We start from the raw sequence: 22,081 nt of genomic DNA on the forward strand, positions 1-22,081 counted from the left end.
ACTGTCCTTGCCATCTATACTATAGCAAAACTTCAGGACCTTGAACTTTCGGTTCATAACCTCACAACTGAGAAGGGTTCCTCCATGCTCTTGGAGTTGTGCACCCATTGGGACTCTTAAGGTTAAACTAACCAGGGAAATTTCTCCCAAGAAGAAGATGGCATCATTGATGTGAACAGCTTTTCCCAAATTCACAGATTAAGACTTCTACTGTCATGAAACTCTTATCTTTGAGTATTTTTTCTTGCTTATGCCTTCTACAAACAATAGAAGTGGAAAAGGGGTCTGTTATGTGCACTTATGGGGTACACTTTTATTTGTGAATGAGTTTGCAGCCAGCCTTATACATGGATAAAGGATAAAGGCCCAGTGTGGGTAAGAAACTTTAATGGTACATGCATTAGCTCATAATCAGTCAAAAACAAAAAATTGATTCACTCCACATAACCCACATCGTGGGTTAAAGAGCACATCGCCAGAAGTCCTTCACTCTTCCAAAAGGGCATCATTTGTTAGGTCCTTTTTCCATGGTTTAAAGTAAAAGAAGCAATGATTAGAAATGCATCCTTCATGATAGGTTCTATAGCAAATTCTACTCTAAAGGCTACAGACCCTAAATTCTCTTGTGAAAGTTATAATAGAACTGGCTAAACAGAGAAGTATCTGTGCAGCTGCTGGCACTTGTGGTCTATAGAGAAATACATCAAATGAAGATTATAGAAATTCAGTGGTAGGAGATTTACCGTGATCCCCAATAGGTAGGGACTATGCCCCAAGCCGGCATGAAGCAGTTACAGAAAAAAGACCATCGGTCCCTCTGCCTCCCATAAAGATTTATGGGGATCACATCTCTTGAAGGGGCAGATGAGGCAGGAAAATAGGGTCGGGAGACAGAGAACCTAAGATCGATTCACACTTCAGCTATAACAGGAAATATCCTCTCCATAGGGCGTGTGACCATGTAACTTGAATACTTCATCCTCTCCATTTACATAAGGTGTATCTGAAGTAGCCAATGGAATCCTCTAGGGGGTAAACACCCCACAATTCTGTAACAGGGCCTTTGAGCCCCTATGCTCCGCCTGCTCCCACACTGTGGCATATAAGTTCATTTTCAGTAAATCCCTTCCTTCCTTCCTTACGTTGTGCATTTTGTCAAGACACCAAGAACCTGCACGCCCTCCACCGGTAACAAAAGAGTTTAATAAAATAAGGAGTTGCTACTGAGGGTCTAGGAAGTGGTGAAAAGGGAAGAGAGGAGGAAGCAAGGATAACTAGAGATCTATGTGAAGTGAGCACGGGACAGAAGCACCAATAGGCCTAGGAGAGATGGGGAGGAAGGTGGTTGGGGAGCAACCTCCCAAGCCCAGCACTCAACCTTGAATAGGGTGGGGTGCGGGGTAGAAGGAGCTCCCCGCCACCAACCAGCTATCAAAAGGGGCAGTCTGGACTTTAAAGGAGTTGTGAGAGAGGGAGGGAGGGAGCAGCTGAAGCCCCAACACAAACTAGCCTGCCCTCCCACCCACCCCCAGCCCAGTCATCAAGCCAGCCAACACATTATACGCTTCCCCTTCGTGACTGACCCATTAGAATGCTCTGAGTTGTAAAGGCCTTCCACTTAGAGGAAAACGTACTGTCCCTCCAGTCTCCCCTCCCAGCCCCCAACCACCCCTACGCCACCTCCCTTCCCTCTCAACGGGACTCTTAGCAAAGAACCCAGGTGTGGCTGAAAGGCTGCCCACGGTGGAAACAGCTGTAGCAGTTTTCCCAGGAAAAAGCCACAAGCCTTGGGGGCTCAGAGGCCCATGGACAAAAAAAGGCCTTTCCTCCTAGCAGGAAGCCCGCCGATTCTTGGGAAAGGGAAGGAACAAACTCAGAGCCTCAGGGCCCAGGGTGAGATCAGCACTCCAGCAGGACAGGAATCTAGCTGGGTGACCTCTCTGAGCCTCAGTCTCCTCCTCTGACCATGGGGACAACAAACTTCGCTTGCAAGGTGTGCGGAAGGTAAGGATGTAGGAAGGCATTTAGTAGGGCTTGTTCTCTAACCACCTCTCTCCGAAAGTTTCAAAGGGAGTGGGATCTGGGGAAGCTTGAGGCCTCAGGCCTGGGAAGTAGGAGCACTTTCCCTTATACCCACCACCATCCCAGGCCTGGAAGAAGTAAGATCAGAAGTTGGACGAGAGGTCCGGCCGCGCGGACGTCACCGTAGCTCGCCACTGTCGGCTCGGGTGGGCTCGGGTGGGCTCGCGTGAACGCAGCCAGCGAGGGCAGAGGCCAGCAGAGGCGGGGAGCAGGCCGAGCGGAGAAACGGAGAAACGTATCCCGGGTCGCTCCCTGCTTCGCCGCCGCCTCCTGGCAGGGCCAGCGGAGCCAGTGTTCCAGCGCCCCCGTAACACCTCAAAGCGCGCGGAGTCCGTTTTGGGGACCTTGGCGGCAGGGTGAGGGGGACCTAGGAACCTGCGGTGGGGCCGCCGCGGGGCCGAGCGCCTAGACCTCGCCCTTAGGTAAACGGGGGCGGACCCGGGGGGTGGATGAGCTCGGGCTGCGTCGGGCTGAGGCGGAGGTGAGCGGCCAGCGAAGAGCGCAGGAGCGGGCCCGGGAGGACGCGAGGGCGGACCCAGTTTCGGAATAGCGCGGCCCGGGCGGCGTCGTGCGCTGGGAGGAATGCTGGGGCTGTCGCTAGCACCAAACTTGACCACGCTGAGACCTTTTCATTCTGCTCTGAACTTCAAATTTCCCTCCCCCTTATTTATTTATTTTTATTAATTAATTTATTTATTTATTTATTTATTTTGAGACGGAGTTTCGCTTTTGTTGCCCAGGGCTGGAGTGCAGTGACATGATCTCGGCTCACTGCAACCTCCACCTCCTGGGTTCGAGCAATTGTCCTGCCTCAGCCTCCCCAGTAGCTGGGATTACAGACCCCCGCCACCATGCCCAGCTAAATTTTTTTATTTTTATTATTTATTTATTTATTTTTGTAGTAGAGACAGGGTTTCACCATATTGGCCAGGCTGCTCTCGAACTCCTGTCCTCAAGTGATCCGCCTGCCTCAGCCTCCCAAAGTGCTGGGATTACAAGCGTGAGCCACCGCACCCGGCTCTCCCCCAATTTTTAAAACTCGCTGGCTGGGCTGACAGCTAGGGCCAGGAGTTCAAAACTCAGCCTCACCAGTCGCCCCTCCTCAGACGGAGGAGGTTGTTTTGTTTTGTTTGAGAAAGAATCTCACTCTGTCGCCCAGGCTGGATTGCAATGGCGGGATCTGGGCTCACTGCAACCTCTGCCTCCTGGGTTCAAGCCATTCTCCTGCTTCAGCCTCCCGAGTAGCTGGGATTACAGGCACCTACCACACACCCAGCTAATTTTTGTATTTTTAGTAGAGACAGGGTTTCCTGTGTTGGCCAGGATGGTCTCAAACTCTTGATCTCAAGTGATCCGCCCACCTTGGCCTCCCAAAAGTGCTGGGATTATGGGTGTGAGCCACCATGCCCAGCCAGACCTGGGGTTTAGACCCATTAAAGAGCTTCCTTACAGATGGCTGACAGTCTTGCCACCAATTATTTCAAAAATAGATGCCTGTTTTAGAGTACTTAAGACATTCGCAGATTCAAATGTTGAATTTTCAAATATCGCCGATATATTTCTGTATTGTATTACCAAAAAAAAAAAAAAGAAAGAAAGAAAAAGTCCCACTGGAGTTTGGAACCAGAGAACAGCCTGTTTGGGGAGTGGGGAGCACAGCAGGGCTGCCCGGGCCCCTCCTCCTCCCTGTTCCTTCAGCTCCCACCCTCTGCCAGACTTACCTGTAAATCGGGCCATACTTCTGGAAATTCTGGACATGGTGAAGGTGGACTTTGTGTGTGCCTGTCTCCCTCCAGAAATGGTACAGGTTTAGCCAGCCATTGTCACCAGGAGAGGGGATCTCATTGAAGGGGCGAGGACTGCGAGTGGAGATGCCAGCTCCCTCACTGGTGGGCACCCTGAGATGCCCCAGCCTCTCCTTGGGGGCACTCAGAAAGGTCTGGCAGCCTTTGACCAAGACTGAGCGTGGGGGAAGACCCTTGGCCAGCATGCTGTCCCCACAGCTGTGACTGTACCTGCTCCACTCCAGTGGGGACTGCCAGGATGACTGTAGCTCTGGGCCACCAGGGCCAAGATTATAACTACCATCTCAAGGCCATGCCAGAAGCTGATAAAACATTCACGTCCTTCCTCCTCCTGCAGGCTCTAACCCACAGACAGCTCCTCCCCTACTCGATATGAAGGTTCAGTCTGGAATTTCTGCAGCGTGAGATTCTCCAAATGACAGTGTCAGGCCTCTGAGCCCAAGCCAAGCCATCGCATCCCCTGTGACTTGCACGTATACACCCAGATGGCCTGAAGTAACTGAAGAATCACAAAAGAAGTGCAAATGCCCTGCCTCGCCTTAACTGATGTTATTCCACCACAAAAGAAGTGAAAATGGCCGGTCCTCGCCTTAAGCAATGATATTATCTTGTGAAATTCCTTTTCCTGGCTCATCCTGGCTCAAAAATTTCCCCCACTGAGCACCTTGTGACCCCCACTCCTGCCCACCAGAGAACAACCCCCCTTTGACTCTAATTTTCCTTTACCTACCCAAATCCTATAAAATGGCCCCACCCTTATCTCCCTTCGATGACTCTCTTTTCGGACTCAGCCTGCCTGCACCCAGGTGAAATAAAACAGCCATGTTGCTCACACAAAGCCTGTTTGGTGGTCTCTTCACATGGACGCACATGACATTTTAGTGCCATAACTCGGATCAGGGGACCTCCCTTGGGAGATCAATGCCCTGTCCTCCTGCTCTTTGCTCTGTGAGAAAGATCCACCTATGACCTCTGGTCCTCAGACCAGCCAGCCCAAGGAACATCTCATCAATTTTAAATCGGGTAAGCGGCCTCTTTTTACTCTCTTCTCCAACCTCTCTCACTATCCCTCGGCCTCTTTCTCCTTTCAATCTTGGCGCCACCTTTCAATCTCTCCCTTCTCTTAATTTCAATTCCTTTCATTTTCTGGTAGAGACAAAGGAGACACATTTTATCCGTGGACCCAGAACGCTGGCGCCGGTCATGGACTGGGGAAGGCAGCCTTCCCTTGGTGTTTAATCATTGCAGGGATGCCTCTCTGATTACTCACCCACGTTTCAGTGGTGTCTGACCACGCTGCAGGGTCGCCTGCCTTGGTCCTTCACCCTAAGCGGCAAGTCCTGCTTTTCTGGGGGAGAGGCAAGCACCCCAACCCCTACCCTCCTTGTCTCTATCCCTTCTCTGCTTTTCTGAGGGAGGGGCAAGCACCCCAACCCCTTCTCTGTTTCTACCCCTTCTCTGCTTTTCTGGGGGAGGGGCAACTACCCTGACCTCTTATTTTTGCACCCCCTCTTATTTTTGTGCCCTGACCTCTTATTTTTGCACCCCAATCCCTTAGTTCCACACCCCGACCCCTTTCCCACTTTTCTGGAGGGCAAGAACCCCCGAACTCCTTCTCTCCGTATCTCTACTCTCTCTTTTCTCTGGGCTTGCCTCCCTCACTGTGGGCAACATGCCACCCTCCATTCCTCCTTCTTCTCCCTTAACCTGTGTTCTCAAGAACTTAACACCTCTTCAATCCACACCTGACCTAAAACCTAAATGCCTGATCTTCTGCAACACCGCTTGACCCCAATACAAACTTGACAATGGCTCTAAATAGCCAGAAAACGGCACTTTAGATTTTTCCATCCTACAAAACCTAAATAATTGTCGTAAAATGGGCAAATGGTCTGAGGTGCCTGACATCCAGGCATTCTTTTACACATCGGTCCCTCCCTAGTCTCTGTTCCCAATGCAACTCGTCCCAAATCTTCCTTCTTTCCCTCCCGCCTGTCCCCTCAGTCCCAACCCCAAGCATCTTTGAGTCTTTCTAAAAATCATCCTTTTCTACAGACCCATCTGACCTCTCTTCCTTCCTCACCAGGCCAAGCTAGGTCCCAGTTTTCCTCAGTCTCCGCTCCCCTACCCTATAATCCTTTTATCACCTCCCCTCCTCACACCCAGTCTGGCTTACAGTTTGGTTCTGTGAGTAGCCCTCCCCCACCTGTCCAGAAATTTCCCTTAAAAAAGTGGCTAGAGCTAAAGGCATAGTCAAGGTTAATGTTCCTTTTTCTTTATCCGACCTCTCCCAAATCAGTTAGCGTTTAGGCTCTTTTTCACCAAATACGAAAAACTTAGCCCAGTTCATGGCCTGTTTAGCAGCAACCCTGAGACGCTTTTCAGCCCTAGACCCTGAAAGGTCAGAAGACCCATCTTATTCTTAATATGCATTTTATTTTATTACCCATTCTGCTCCTGACATTAAATAAAACTCCAAAAATTAAATTCCGGCCCTCAAACCCCACAACAGTACTTAATGAACCTCGCCTTCAAGGTGTACAATAATAGAGTAGAGGCAGCCAAGTAGCAACTTATTTCTGAGTTGCAATTCCTTGCCTCCACTGTGAGACAAAACCCAGCCACATTTCCAGCACGCAACTCCAAACGCCTGAACTGCAGCTGCCAGAGGTTCCCCCAGAACCTCCTCCCCCAGCAGCTTGCTACAAGTGCTGGAAATCTGGCCACTGGGCCAAGGAATGCCCGAAGCCCGGGATTCCTCCTAAGCCGTGTCCCATCTGTGCGGGACCCCACTGGAAATTGGACTGTCCAACTCGCCTGGCAGCCACTCCCAGAGCCCCTGGACCTCTGGCCCAAGGCTCTCTGACTGACTCGTTTCCAATCCTTCTTGGATTAGCAGCTGAAGATCAACGCTGCCCCATCGCCTCGGAAGCCTCCTGGACCATCACAGATGCCGAGCTTCGGGTAACTCTTACAGTGGAGGGTAAGTCTGTCCTCTTCTTAATCAATACGGAGCCTACTCGCTCCACGTTACCCTCTTTTCAAGAGCCTGTTTCCTTTGCCTCCATAACTGTTGTGGGTATTGATGGCCAGGCTTCCAAACCTCTTAAAACTCCCCAATTCTGGTGCCAATTTGGACAACATTCTTTTATGCATTCGTTTTTAGTTATCCTCACCTGCCCAGTTCCCTTATTAGGCCAAGACTTTTTTTTTTTTTTTTTTTTTTTTTTTTGAGATGGAGTCTCGCTCTGTCACCCAGGCTGGAGTGCAGTGACCAGATCTCAGCTCACCGCAAGCTCCACCTCCCCGTTTTACGCCATTCTCCTGCCTCAGCCTCCCAAGTAGCTGGGACTACAGGTGCCCGCCACCACGCCCGGCTAATTTTTTGTATTTTTTAGTAGAGACGGGGTTTCACCAAGTTAGCCAGGATGGTCTCGATTTCCTGACCTCGTGATCCGCCCGTCTTGGCCTCCCAAAGTGCTGAGATTACAGGCTTGAGCCACCACGCCCGGCCCTTAGGCCAAGACATTTTAACTAAATTATCTGCTTCCCTGACTATTCCTAGGCTACAGCCACACTTCATTGCTGCCTTTTCCCCCAGTTCAAAGCCTCCTTTGTGTCTTCCCCTCATGTCCCCCCACCTTAACCCACAAGTATAGGATACCTCTCCTTGGCGACTGATCAGTCACCCCTTACCATCTCATTAAACCCAATAACCCTTACCCCACTCAACGCCAATATCCCATCCCGCAACATGCTTTAAAAGGATTAAAGCCTGTTATCACTCACCTGCTACATCACCTTTTAAAGCCTGTAAACTCCCCTTACAATTCCCCCATTTTACTGTCCTAAAACCAGACAAGGCTTACAGGTTAGTTCAAGATCTGTACCTTATCAACCAAATTGTCTTGCCTATCCACTCCGTAGCACCAAACCCATATACTCTCCTATCCTCAATACCTCCCTCCACAACCCAGTATTCTGTTCTGGATCTCAGACATACTTTCGTTACTATTCCTTTACTCCCTTCATCCCAGCCTCTCTTCGCTTTCACTTAGACTGACCCTGACACCCATCAGGCTCAGCAAATTACCTAGGCTGTACTGCTGCAAGGCCTCACGGACAGCCCCCATTACTTCAGTCAAGCCCAAATTTCTTCCTCATCTGTTACCTATCCCAGCATAATTCTCATAAATACACACTTACTCTCCCTGCTGATGATGTCTGGCTAATCTCCCAAACCCCAATCCCTTCTACAAAACAACAACTCCTTTCCTTCCTAGGCATGGTTAGTGCAGACAGAATTCTTACACAAGAGCCAGGACCGCATCCTGTAGCCTTTCTGTCCAAACAACTTGACCTTACTGTTTTATCCTAACCCTCATGTCTGCGCACAGCGGCTGCCACTGCTTTAATACTGTTAGAGGCCCTAAAAATCACAAACTATGCTCAACTCTCTACAGTTCTCATAACTTCCAGAATCTATTTTCTTCCCCCAACCATCACTCAGGACAATGCTTATGCTGATAAGTTAGCTAAAAAAGCAGCTAGCATTCCAACTTCTATCCCTCACGGCAGTTTTCCTCCTTCACATAGGCCACTCCCACCTACTCCCCCTCTGAAACTTCCACCTATCAATCTCTTCCCACACAAGGCCAATGGTTCTTACACCAAGGAAAATATCTCCTTCCAGCCTCACAAGCCCATTCTATTCTGGCGTCATTTCATAACCTCTTCCATGTAGGTTACAAGCTGCTAATCCACCTCTTAGAACCTCTCATTTCCTTTCCATCATGGAAATCTATCCTCAAGGAGATCACTTCTCAGTGTTCCATCTGCTATTCTACTACCCCTCAGGGATTGTGCAGGCCCCCTCCCTTTCCTACACATCAAGCTCAAGGATTTGCCCCGCCCAGGACTGGCAAATGACTTTACTCACATGCCCTGAGTCAGAAAACTAAAATATCTCTTAGTCTGGGTAGACACTTTCACTGGATGGGTAGAGGCCTTTCCCATAGGGTCTGAGAAGGCCATCGCGGTCATTTTAGACATAATTCCTCAGTTTGGCCTTCCTAACTCTATACAGTCTGATAACGGACCAGCCTTTACTAGTCAAATCACCCAAGCAGTTTCTCAGGCTCTTGGTATTCAGTGAAACTTTTATAGCCTTTACCATCCTCAATCTTCAGGAAAGGTAGAACGGACTAATGGTCTTTTAAAAACACACCAAGCTCAGTCACCAGCTTAAAAAGGACTAGACAATACTTTTAGCACTTTCCCTTCTCAGAATTCAGGCCTGTCCTCGGAATGCTACAGGTTCCAGGCCATTTGAGCTTCTGTGTGGACACTCCTTTTTATTAGGTCCCAGTCTCATTCCAGACACCAGACCAACTTGGACTGCACCCCAAAAAACTTTCATCCCTACGGTCTTCTGTCTAGTCATACTCCTATTCACCATTCTCAACTACCCATAAATGCCCTGCTCGTGTTTACACTGCCGGTTTACACTGTTTCTCCAAGCCATCACAGCTGATATCTCCTAGTGCTATCCCAAACCGCCACTCTAAATTCCCTCTTAAAGTAAGTAAATAATCTTTGCTGGCAAGGCTATGCTGAGCCTCCTTAAGCACTCTCTAATTAGATGTCCTAGGTCTTCCCAGTTCTTAGTCCTTCAGTGCCTGTTTTTCCTCCTTCTCTTACCTTGTGTCTTCCATTTAGTTTTTCAATTCATACAAAACCGCATCCAGGCCATCACCAATCATTCAATACTACAAATGTTTCTTCTAACGACCCCACAGTATCACCCCTTACCGCAAAATCTTCCTTCAGCTTAATCTCTCCCACTCTAGGTTCCCACGCCGCCCCTAATCCCGCTTGAAGCAGCCCTGAGAAACATCGCCCATTCTCTCTCCATATCACCCCCCAAAAAATTTTCACCACCCCAACACTTCACACTATTTTGTTTTATTTTTCTTATTAACATAAGAAGGCAGGAATGTCAGGCCTCTGAGCCCAAGCCAAGCCATCTGCATCCCCTGTGACTTGCACGTATACACCCAGATGGCCTGAAGTAACTGAAGAATCACAAAAGAAGTGCAAATGCCCTGCCTCACCTTAACTGATGTCATTCCACCACAAAAGAAGTGAAAATGGCCTGTCCTCGCCTTAAGCAATGATATTATCTTGTGAAATTCCTTTTCCTGGCTCATCCTGGCTCAAAAATTTCCCCCACTGAGCACCTTGTGACCCCCACTCCTGCCCGCCAGAGAACAACCCCACTTTAACTGTAATTTTCCTTTACCTACCCAAATCCTATAAAATGGCCCCACCCTTATCTCCCTTCACCGACTCTCTTTTCGGACTCAGCCCGCCTGCACCCAGGTGAAATAAACAGCTATGTTTCTCACACAAAGCCTGTTTGGTGGTCTCTTCACACAGACGTGCATGACAGACAGGGAGACCCCTCTGTCTCTGCCCTCAGTGCCAGTCCTAGCAGACTCCTGAAATATCTGCCTGTGCCTTTGCCTGAGCTGGGCCTCCTGCTGGCCCCTGCAGCGGAGTCCATGCCCTGGCAGCCATTGGTCAAGAATGCAGACAACCTATGTTTGGGGGAAATGAGGGGCCTCAGAGCCATCTTGCCAGCTTAGGGCAACATATGTCTTAGTTATGGCCCCACTGTATAGACACACATCATTGAACAACAGGGATACATTCTGAGAAATGCAACCTTAGGCTCTTTTATTATTATTATTATTTTGGTTTTTGAGAGAGAGAGTTTCACTCTTGTTGCCCAGGCTGGAGTACAGTGGCGTGATCTCAGCTCACTGCAACCTCTGCCTCCTGGGTTCAAGTGATTTTCCTGTCTCAGCTTCCCGAGTGGCTAGGATTACAGGCACACACCACTGTAAGGGTAAACTGAGGCTGGAGCCAAACCGGGAACGAAGACACAAGGCAAATGGCAGTGAGAATACCCTTTATTAGGACTCGCGGGCGAGGTTCCTCAGTCCAAAGGTGCGGGCTGAGGAAGTCACGCTGAGGGAGAGGGTAGGGGTTTTTTATTTTATTTATTTATTTATTTTTTTTTTTTTGAGACGGAGTCTCGCTCTGTCACCCAGGGTGGAGTGCAGTGGCCGGATCTCAGCTCACTGCAAGCTCCTCCTCCCGGGTTCACGCCATTCTCCTGCCTCAGCCTCCCAGGCGCCACTACAGGCGCCCACCACCTCGCCGGGCTAGTTTTTTTTTTTTTGTATTTTTTTAGGAGAGATGGGGTTTCACCATGGTAGCCAGGATGGTCTCGATCTCCTGACCTCGTGATCCGCCCGTCTCGGCCTCCCAAAGTGCTGGAATTACAGGCTTGAGCCACTGCGCCCGGCCGAAGGTAGGGGTTTTTTATAGCCCAAGAGGTAGGGAAGCTGGTTGTGCAAACAGGGCCTGGGGAGTCTTGAAACTACTAAGGCAGGAGTTGAGTAAGGGTCATGAGGAAGGGGTCTTTGGAAACTGTCAACCGAAACTGCTGTTTACGAACTTGTGGAATGCAGGTGAGCTGCAGGTCATGGGGGAGTGTGGTTGCCCAGCCAGAACTCTGACGCATGTAAGTCTGCGGGTGTGTACAAGGGTAAAGGGAGTCTTTAACAAAAGGCCTGCTACACCGGGTAACGCCGCCATGTTGGGTCTAGATTCCTGCCTAACAGCCACCATGCCCAGCTAATTTTTGTATTTTTCATAGAGATGGGGTTTCATCATATTGGTCAGACTGGTCTCGAACTCCTGACCTAGGTGATCCACCCGCCTCGGCCTCCCAAAATGCTGGGATTACAGGTGTAAGCCACCACGTCTGGCCTCCTTAGGCTATTTCACTGAGGCGTGAACAACCCAGAGTTCACTGACACAAACCTGGATGGTATAGCTTACTACACACCTAGGCTACATGGCATAGTACAAACCTGTACGGCATGTACTGTACTGAATACTGTGGGCAATTGTAACACAAACACAAGTATTTGTTTAAATATAGCTAAACACAGAAATGGTACAGTAAAAATAAAGTAGTATAATCTATGGGACCACATGACCAAAATGTCATTATGCAGCATGTGATTGTATATATATATGTGATTATAAACTGTTTTGTATAGTTCCCTGATTTTAAAATACTGTATATTTTCTGAAAATATTATGTAAATGGCAAGTGTTGCATTATTTTTTAAATTACAGTTGTATTTGTTCATTATAGAATGCTGAGGAAAAAGACAAACCAGAAAATTAAAATCCTGTGAGTTATTAATGTTAGAATGAAAGAAACCAGACACAAAAGAGTACACACTGTTGGATTCCATTTTGATGAAGTTCAAGAATTGACAAAATTAATTTATGGTGTTAGAAGTGTTTCTCTTGTCAGGTAATGACTGGAAGGGGGTACAACAGAACTTTCTGGAGTGCTGGAGATGTTCTTTCTTAAGCTGAGTGTTTGTATATGTAAAAATTCACTGAACTATACATTTGTGATTTGTTTCATTTTATTAAATATGTTACCTCAATAAAAGTGTAAACAAAAGCTCTGCATCTTTGCCTAGGTAATCCTTTCTCCAGTATTAAAAACAATGACCCTTAGAGAAAGGACACAGACTCATTGAGTAGGAAAAAGCCCCAAATAAGCTTTGGTGCAGATTTCCTCCTCCTCAGATTCTGTGGGAAGAAGGAGGTCTCTGACTCCCGAGAGATCAAATTGTCACTGCAGGCAGAGCATGGGCCACCCTGACACAGTGAAGAGAACAAGGAGATGGGTACTAGAAGCCAGCTGCCCTGAGAAGCTCTGCACTTACTGACATCTGGCAAGGAAGGGGCAGCAGTTGATTCAGTGGATCCCAGTGAGGGTGGCAGCATCACCACACCTAACAGTCGTCCTGGTGACCCAGATGATGGCCATTGGACTCTCTCTGTTTATGAGGCCTATGAATGTGGTCCTGGCTTTTATCAAAACAGCTGAGCATCCGGGGGTAGGTTGTCCAGGCACAAATTTCCAGAGTTTTTGGAAATTCTCCGGCTAATGACTATGCCTCAACTCAAGGCAAAAAACCAGAAACTCTCTTTCCCAGCATACCTTGCAACTGGGATGCAAGCAGATGACTTGAGCTCTACCAATCAGATGCACCCTCATGAAATCTTTGTTGAGAAGGTAGCAACATGATGAAACAGGCACCGTGTGAAACCCAGTCTGACATATGGGGTGGAAGGGACCTCCACCCTGGGACAGCTGCAGTGCCTGAGCCCTGTGGGGTTCAGTGGGTGGCCTCCAGGGCAGCTCTGAGATGTGAGTTCAGTGATATTCCTGAAACCTTGGCATCCAAGCCTGATTATTGACCCTCCTAGAGATTTAGTGAGGCACATTGTCCCCTTAATACTTTTTTTTTTTTTGTACTACATGTTAGCTAGAGTGAATTCTGCTGTTAACAACTAAGAACTGTGAGTGATACCCTGGTAAACAGCTAACTATATTGCTAAAAGTTTGTCATACTCTTTTCTTCCTTTCTTTTTTTTTTTTTTTTTTTTTGTGTGTGTGTGTGTGTGTGTGTGTGTGTGTGTGTGTGTGAGATGGAGTTTCACTCTTGTTGCCCAGGCTGGAGTGCAATAGTGCAATCTCGGCTCACCGCAACCTTTGCCTCCTGGGTTCAAGTGATTCTCTTGCCTCAGCCTCCCAAGTAACTGGGATCACAGGTTTATGCCACTACGCCCGGCTAATTTTTTCTATTTTTAGTAGAGACAAGGTTTTTCCATGTTGGTCAGGCTGGTCTTGAGCTCCTGACCTCAGGTGATCTACCCACCTCGACCTCCCAAAGTTCTGGGATTACAGGCATGAGCCACTGCACCCGGCCTGTCATACTCTTATATTTCAAACTTACTCCAAACATTTTGTTCCAGCTCAGATAATCCTACTTTTAATTTATTTACAGGCTTTAACTCCTTAAGGGAACAGTCTGGGAACCAAAGTGAGAAAGTATCATGGCAAACTGTGACTTGATGGAAAGGAGGGCAAAAGATTTGTTATGGGGACTGTCAGGCCTCTGAGCCCAAGCTAAGCCATCATATCCCCAGTGACCTGCACATATACACATCCAGATGGCCCGAAGCAAGTGAAGAATCACAAAAGAAGTGAAAATGGTCAGTTCCTGCCTTAACTGATGACCTTCCACCACAAAAGAAGTAAAAATGGGCAATCCCTGTCTTAACTGATGACATTATCTTATGAAATTCCTTCTCCTGGCTCATCCTAGCTCAAAATCTTCCCCACTGAGCACCTTGTGACCCCCACCCCTGCCCGCCAGAGAACAACCCCCTTTGACTGTAATTTTCCGTTACCTACCCAAATCCTATAAAACAGCCCCTATATCCCTTCACTGACTATTTGGACTCACCCTGCCTGCACCCAGGTGATTAAAAAGCTTTATTGTTCACACAAAACCTGTTTGGTGGTCTCTTCACATGGACGCACGTGAAATTTGTTGTCATGACTCAGATCAGGGGACCTCCCTTAGGAGACCAATCCCCTGTCCTGCTGCTCTTTGCTCCATGAGAAAGATCCACCTAAGACCTCAAGTCCTCAGACCAACCAGCCCAAGGAACATCTCACCAATTTTAAATCTGGTAAGCGGCCTCTTTTTACTCTCTTCTCCAACCTCTCTCACTATCCCTCAACCTCTTTCTCCTTTCAATCTTGGCTCCATCTTTCAATCTCTCCCTTCTCTTAATTTCAGTTCCTTTCCTTTTCTGGTAGATACAGAGGAGACGCGTTTTATTCATGAACCCAAAACTCCAGCACCGGTCATGGACTAGGGAAGACAGTCTTACCTTGGTGTTTAATCACTGCGGGGACGCCTGCCTGATTATTCACCCACGTTTCAGAGGTGTCTGATCACCAGGGGGATGCCTGCCTTGATCCTTCACCCTTAGTGGCCAGTGTCATTATTTTGGGGGGCAAGCACCTCCCACCCCTTCTCTCCATGTCTCTACCCTCTCTTTACTCTCCATTTTCCTGGGGGGCAAGCACTGCCTATCCATTCTATACTTTCCTGGGGGACAAGCACCCCCCAACCCCTTCTCTCCGTGTCTCTACCCTCTCTTTTCGCTCCACTTTCCAGGAGGGCAAGGACCCCCCACACCTTCTCTCCATGTCTCTACCCTCTCTTTTATCTGGACTTGCCTCCTTCACTATGGGCAACCTTCCACCTTCCATTCCTCCCTCTTCTCCCTTAGCCTGTGTTCTCAAAAACTTAAAACCTCTTCAACTCACACCTGACCTAAAACCTAAATGCCTGATTTTCTTCTGCAATGCCGCTTAACCCCAATACAAACACAACAATGGTTCCAAATAGCCAGAAGATGGCACTTTCGATTTCTCCATCCTACAAGATCTAGATAATTCTTGTCATAAAATGGGCAAATGGTCTGAGGTGACTGATGTCCAGGCATTCTTTTACGCATCGGTCCCTCCCTAGTCTCTGTTCCCAATGCAACTCCTCCCAAATCTTCCTTCTTTCCCTCCCGCCTGTCCCCTCAGTCCCAACCCCAAGTGTTACTGAGTCTTTCCAATCTTCCTTTTTTATGAACCTATTTGACCTATCCTCCTCCCCAGGCTGCTCCTCACCAGGCTGAGCCAGGTCCCAATTCTTCCTCAGGTTCTGCTCCCCCAGCCTATAATCCCTTTATCACCTCCCCTCCTCACACCTGGTACGGCTTACAGTTTCATTCCGAGACTAGCCCTCCCCCACCTGCCCAACAGTTTCCTCTTAAAGGGGTGGCTAGAGCTAAAGGCACACTCAAGGTTAATGCGCCTTTTTCTTTATCCGACCTCTCCCAAATCAGTTAGCATTTAGGCTCTTTTTCATCAAATATGAAAAACCCAGCCCAGTTCGTAGCCCGTTTGGCCACAACCCTGAGACACTTTACAGCCCTAGACCCAGAAAGACCAGAAGGCTGTCTTATTCTCAATATGCATTTTATCAACCAGTCAGCTCCTGACATAAAAAAAGAAAAGAAAAACTCCAAAAATTAGATTCTGGCCCTCAAACCCCACAACAGGACTTAATTAACCTCACCTTTAAGGTGTACAATAATAGAGAAAAGTTACAATTACTTGCCTCCACTGTGAGACAAAACCCCAGCTGCACCTCCAGCACACAAGAACTTTAAAATGCCTAAGCCGCACATGCCTAAGCTTCAGTGGTCAAACATTCCTACAGGAACTTCTCCATCAGGAACTTGCTTCAAGTGTCGGAAATCTGGTCACTGGGCCAAGGAATGCCCCGCAGCCTGGGATTCCTCCTAAGCCGTGTCCCATCTGTGCAGGACCCCACTGGAAATCAGAATGTCCAACTCACCCAGCAGCCACTCCCAGAGGCCCTGGAACTCTGGCCCAAGGCTCTCTGACTGACTTCTTCCCAGATCTTCTCAGCTTAGCGGCTGAAGACTGATGCTGCCCCATCGCCTCAGAAGCCTCCTGGACAATCACAGAAACTTTAGGTAACTTACAGTGGAGGGTAAGTCTGTCCCCTTCTTAATTAATATGGAGGCCACCAACTCCACATTGCCATCTTTTCAAACGCCTGTTTTCTTTGCCTGCATAACTGTTGAGGGTATTGACAGCCAGGCTTCTAAACCTCTTAAAACTCCCCAACTCTGGGTGCCAACTTGGACAATATTCTTTTATACACTCCTTTTAAGTTATCCCCACTTGCCCAGTTCCCTTTTTAGGTCGAGATATTTTAATTAACTTATCTGCTTCCCTGACTATTCCTGGGCTACAGTCACACCTCATTGCCACTCTTTTCCCCAATTCAAAGCTTCCTTCACATCCTTTCCTTGTATCTCCCCACCTTAATCCACAGGTATGGAACACCTCTACTTCCCCTTTGGCGACTGATCATGCACCCCTTACCATCCCATTAAAACCTAATTACCCTTACCCGGCTCAATATCCCATCCCACAGCACACTTTAAAAGGATTAAAGCCTGTTATCACTTGCCTGTTACAGCATGGCCTTTTAAAGTCTATAATCTCTCCTTACAAAGCCCCGATTTTACCTGTCCAAAAACCGGACAAGCCTTACAGGTTAGTTCAGGATCTGCGCCTTATCAACCAAATTGTTTTGCCTATCCACCTCATGGTGCCAAACCCATATACTCTTCTGTCCTCGATACCTCCCTCCACAACCCACTATTCTGTTCTAAATAAACCTAGCTGACCCCACAGATCCTAAATCCTTTCCCCACTCCCCTTTCCATTCCTTAAAAAAGAGCTCCCACACTAGTTCTCCCTAACTCATCACTCCCTTTTCATTACATACAGCCAAAGTGCAGGGCTGTGTGGTTGGAGTTCCTACACAAGAGGCGGGACCGCACCCTATAGCCTTTCTGTCTAAACAATTTGACCTTACTGTTTTAGCCTAGCCCTCATGTCTGCGTGTGGTGGCTGCCGCTGCTTTAATACTTTTAGAGGCCCTCAAAATCACAAACTGTGCTCAACTCACTCTCTACAGTTCTCATAACTTCCAAAATCTATTTTCTTCCTCACACCTGATGCATATACTTTCTGCCCCCCCCACTACCTCTCAGCGAGCCGAACTCATTGCCTTAACTCGAGCCCTCACTCTTGCAAAAGGACTATGCATCAATATTTATACTGACTCTAAATATGCCTTCCATATCCTGCACCACCATACTGTTATATGGGCTGAAAGAGGTTTCCTCACTATGCAAGGGTCCTCCATCATTAATGCCTTTTTAATAAAAACTCTTCTCAGGGCCACTTTGCTTCCAAAGGAAGCTAGAGTCATTCACTGCAAGGGCCATCAAAAAGCGTCAGATCCCATTGCTCAGGGCAATGCTTATGCTGATAAGGTAACTAAAGAAGCAGCTAGCTTCCAACTTCTGTCCCTCATGGCCAGTTTTTCTCCTTCTCATCAGTCCCTCCCACCTACTCCCTCACTGAAACTCCCACTTATCAATCTCTTCCCACACAAGGCAAATGGTTTTTACACCAAGGAAAATATCTCCTTCCAACTTCATAGGCCCATCCTATTCTGTTGTCATTTCATAACCTCTTCCATGTAGGTTACAAGCCGCTAGCCTGCCTCTTAGAACCTCTCATTTTCTTTCCATCATGGAAATCTGTCCTCAAGGAAATCACTTCTCAGTGTTCCATCTGCTATTCTACTACTCCTCAGGGATTGTTCAGGGCCCCTCCCTTCCCTACACAGCAAGCTTGGGGATTTGCCCCTGCCCAGGACTGGCAAATTAATTTTACTCACATGCCCCAAGTCAGGAAACTAAAATCCCTCTTGGTCTGGGTAAACACTTTCACTGGCTGGGTAGAGGCCTTTCCCACAGGGTCTGAGAAGGCCTTCACGGTCATTTCTTCCCTTCTGTCAGACATAATTCCTTGGTTTGGCCTTCCCACCTCTATACAGCCTGATAACAGACCAGCCTTTACTAGTCAAATCACCCAAGCAGTTTCTCAGGCTCTTGGTATTCAGTGAAACCTTCATACCCTTTACCATCCTCAGTCTTCAGAAAAGGTAGAACAGACTAATGGCCTTTTAAAAACACACCTCACCAAGCTCAGCCACCAACTTAAAAAGGACTGGACAATACTTTTACCACTTGCCCTTCTCAGAATTCGAGCCTGTCCTCAGAATGCTACAAGGTACAGCCCATTTGAGCTCCTGTATGGACGCTCCTTTTTATGAGGCCCCAGTCTCATTCCAGACACCAGCCCAACTTGGACTGTGCCCCAAAAACTTGTCATCCCTACTATCTTCTGTCTAGTCATACTCCTATTTGCCATTCTCAAGTACTCATAAATGCCCAGCTCTTGTTTACACTGCCAGTTTACATTGTTTCTCCAAGCCACCACAGCTGATGTCTCCTGGTGCTATCCCCAAACCACCACTCTTAACTCCCTCTTAAAATAAATAAATAATCTTTGCTGGCAGGGCTGTGCTGAACCTCCTTAGGCTCTCTCTAATTGGATGTCCTGGGTCCTCCCAATTCTTGGTCCTTTAATACCTGTTTTTCTCCTTCTTTTATTCGGACCTGTGTCTTCGCTTAGTTTTTCAATTCATACAAAACCACATCCAGGCCATCACTAATCATTCTATACAACAAGTGTTTCTTCTAACAACCCCACAATACTACCCGTTACCACAAAACCTTCCTTCAGCTTAATCTCTCCCACTCTAGGTTCCCACACTGCCCCTAATCCTGCTTGAAGCAGCCCTGAGAAACATTGCCTTTTATCTCTCTATACCACCCCCAAAAAATTTTCACTGTCCCAACACTTCAACACTATTTCATTTTATTTTTCTTATTAATATAAGAAGACAGGAATATCAGGCCTCTGAGCCCAAGCTAAGCCATCTATCCCCTGTGACCTGCACTATATGTCCAGATGGCCCGAAGCAAGTGAAGAATCACAAAAGAAGTGAAAATGGGCAGTTCCTGCCTTAACTGATGACATTCCACCACAAAAGAAGTGAAAATGGCCAGTCCCTGCCTTAACTGATGACATTACCTTGTGAAATTCCTTCTCCTTGCTCATCCTGGCTCAAAAGCTCCCCCACTGAGCACCTTGTGACCCCCACCCCGCCAGCCAGAGAACAACCTCCTTTGACTCTAATTTTCCACTACCTACCCAAATCTTATAAAATGGCCCCACCCATATCTCCCTTTGCTGACTCTCTTTTCGGACTCAGCCCGCCTGCACCCAGGTGATCAAAAAGCTTTATTGTTCACACAAAGCCTGTTTGGTGGTCTCTTCACATGGACATGCAGGATGTGCGTGAAAGGGACTGCTACTGTATTCCCTGTAGTTTTACCACCCTTAGGTAAGTGTTAAAAAACATTTTGATGTGGTTTCTTCTAGTCCTTTTTCTAATCCCTTTTCTAATTAATTCTTATTTATTTATTTTTTTGCTTTGTTTTCTGAGAGGTTAAAATTTTATTTACTCTGGCTGGACACGGTGGCTCATGCCTGTAATCCCAGCACTTTGGAAGGCCTAGGTGGGTGGATCACCTAAGGTCAGGACTTTGAGAACAGCCTGGCCAACATGGTAAAATCCCGTCTCTACTAAAAGTACAAAAAAATTAGCCAGGTGTGGTGGCAGGCCCTTGTAATCCCAGCTACTCAGGAGGCTGAGGCAGGAGGTTCAGCTGAACCCAGGAGGCAGAGGTTGCAGTGAGCCAAGATCGCGCCATTGCACTCCAGCCTGGGCAACAAAAATGAAACTCCATCTCAAAAAAATAAAATAAAATAAAATATTTATTCATTTTTTACTTCATCGTGTAGTTTTATCAAAATAATCCATGTAGGTGGTTGAAAAATTCAAGTAGTTCTTCTATGAGTCTGGACTCAACCAGAAAAGAAGACAGGTAGGAGATATGTATCAAGACATTGATTGGTTTATAAAATCATGAGACTGGCTAGGCAAGTCCCAAATCTGTAGGGGAGCCCATCAGGAAGAGCAGGCTGGGACTCTCAGGGATGGGATGAAGCCACTTTCCTCAGGCAGAATTTCTTCTCCTTCAGGGAAGCTGCAGCCCTGCTCTGAAGGCCTTTCAACTGATTGAACCAGGTCCACCCAGATCATTTAGGATAATCTCCATTTCTTAAAGTTAACTGATTTGTGGTTTTAATTACATCTTTAAAATACCTTCACAGCAACACCTAGATTCGTGTTTGATTGAATAACTGTGTCTAGTTGGCACATAAAACTATCAGTCAAGGCTACTACTATATGTAAAACTGTACATAAAACTGACTATCAACAGGATGACTAAACTTGTAAGGAAAGAGGGCAACCCCCCGCTCCAACCCCAGCCCTCCCTACTCCTGACACCATTTCCCAGAGGGGAATGGAAATCTCTTCTCCACAATCAACCAACCAGATTCCCATCCATTTGTTTTTTCTTAGAAGCATCTCCCAGCCATTGCTTTCCCTGATCCACGCTGCTTATCTCTAAGCCTGTGCATAGCTTTTATCCTCCCTTCACCATCATCTTGGAGATTTCCTTTTTCTTGCCTCTCTTCCTACCCCATGTCTCTCCTGTTTAGCTTGAATGTACCTCTCAGTACTTGCTTAGAAAGAGTGCATGAAAGGCTTAGTTTTGAGGCCTTTGCTTGTCTGACAATATCTTTATTCTGCCCTCACACTTGGTCAAGAGTTTAGCTGGATATAAAATTTTAAGTTGGTAATAATTTTCAATCTTTTAAAGTAATTTTTGAAAGCATAGCTCCATTGTCTTCCACTTTTTGGAACTGCCATTGGGAAGTCCAGGGCTATTCTGGTTCCAATCCTTGCATTTATTCTTTTTATTCCCATCTGGTAGCTCCCAGGACCTTCTGGCTGCCCTGAAATCTCACGATGCACCTTGCCACATCACATCAGTCCTTGGGCAAGAGACTTGGTGAGTCCTTTCAGTCTGGAAATACAAGTTCTCAAATCCCTATAACTGTTCTCATATAATTTATTTCATAATTTCTTCCCTTACTTTCTCTCTTACCTACTTCAGGAATTCCTATGGTTCATATGTGAACCTCTTGATTTTATCTTTGTTGTTTTATTTTCTCTCCCATGTTCCATTTCTTTGTCCCACCAAATAATTCTCAACTTCAGCTTCCAACCTTTTTTTTTTTTTTTTTTTTTTTTTGATGGAGTCTCACTCTGTTGCCCAGGCTGGAGTGCACAATCTCAGCTCACTGAAACCTCCGCCTCCTGGGTTCAAGCAGTTCTCTTGTCTCAGCCTCCCAAGTAGCTGGGATTACAGGTGCACACCACCACGCCTGGCTAGTTTTTGTATTTTTAGTAGAGACAGGGTCTCTCTATGTTGGCCACAGTAGCTGGGATTACAGGCACGCACCACCATGCCCGGCTAGTTTTTGTATTTTTAGTAGAGATGGGGTTTCTCTATGTTGGCCAGGATGGTCTCGAACTCCTGACCTCAGGCAATCTGCAGGCCTCGGCCTCCCAAAGTGCTAGGATTACAGGCATGAGCCACTGCGCCCGGCTGCTTCCAGCCTTTCCACTGCAATTTTTATTTCCACAATCTGTTGTTTAATTTCCTACAGCCCTTTCTTATGTCTGGATGTAGGCACAATATGGATGTAACAGCTTCTCTTAACTCTCCGAAGATATTAAATATCG

General features: G+C 47.2%; 1 protein-coding gene and 1 long non-coding RNA gene across 13 annotated transcripts in view; one reads left to right on the plus strand and one right to left on the minus strand.

The window, feature by feature from the left end:
• The window catches only part of CYP11A1 (cytochrome P450 family 11 subfamily A member 1), a 30,574-nt gene extending 26,441 nt beyond the window's left edge, over window positions 1-4,133 (minus strand). Inside the window, exon 1 of one of the 2 annotated variants that reach the window (XM_045395749.3) lies at window positions 4,098-4,133. Coding sequence is in view for 1 of the 2 variants with exons in the window: in XM_045395748.3 (XP_045251683.2) it covers window positions 3,804-4,072 (269 nt within the window). In the remaining variant the exon portion in view is untranslated. Of the gene's footprint in view, window positions 1-3,803 lie in introns of both variants that reach the window. The other variant, XM_045395748.3, reaches the window with a different exon arrangement.
• Window positions 1,700-21,317, plus strand: LOC123574459 (uncharacterized). Of its 11 annotated transcripts, XR_010588156.1 has the most exons (5): window positions 1,700-2,004; window positions 4,225-6,870; window positions 13,838-14,045; window positions 16,124-16,403; window positions 21,267-21,317. It is a non-coding gene; the product is annotated as an uncharacterized lncRNA (long non-coding RNA). The 11 variants fall into 11 exon arrangements; XR_006699344.2 differs by lacking the exon at window positions 21,267-21,317 and having other exon boundaries at window positions 16,124-18,572; XR_010588155.1 differs by lacking the exon at window positions 21,267-21,317 and having other exon boundaries at window positions 16,230-18,572.
• The last annotated feature ends 764 nt before the right edge of the window (window positions 21,318-22,081 follow it).

This window comes from Macaca fascicularis, chromosome 7 (genome assembly GCF_037993035.2).
Source record: "Macaca fascicularis isolate 582-1 chromosome 7, T2T-MFA8v1.1".
Classification (NCBI taxonomy): domain Eukaryota; kingdom Metazoa; phylum Chordata; class Mammalia; order Primates; family Cercopithecidae; genus Macaca; species Macaca fascicularis.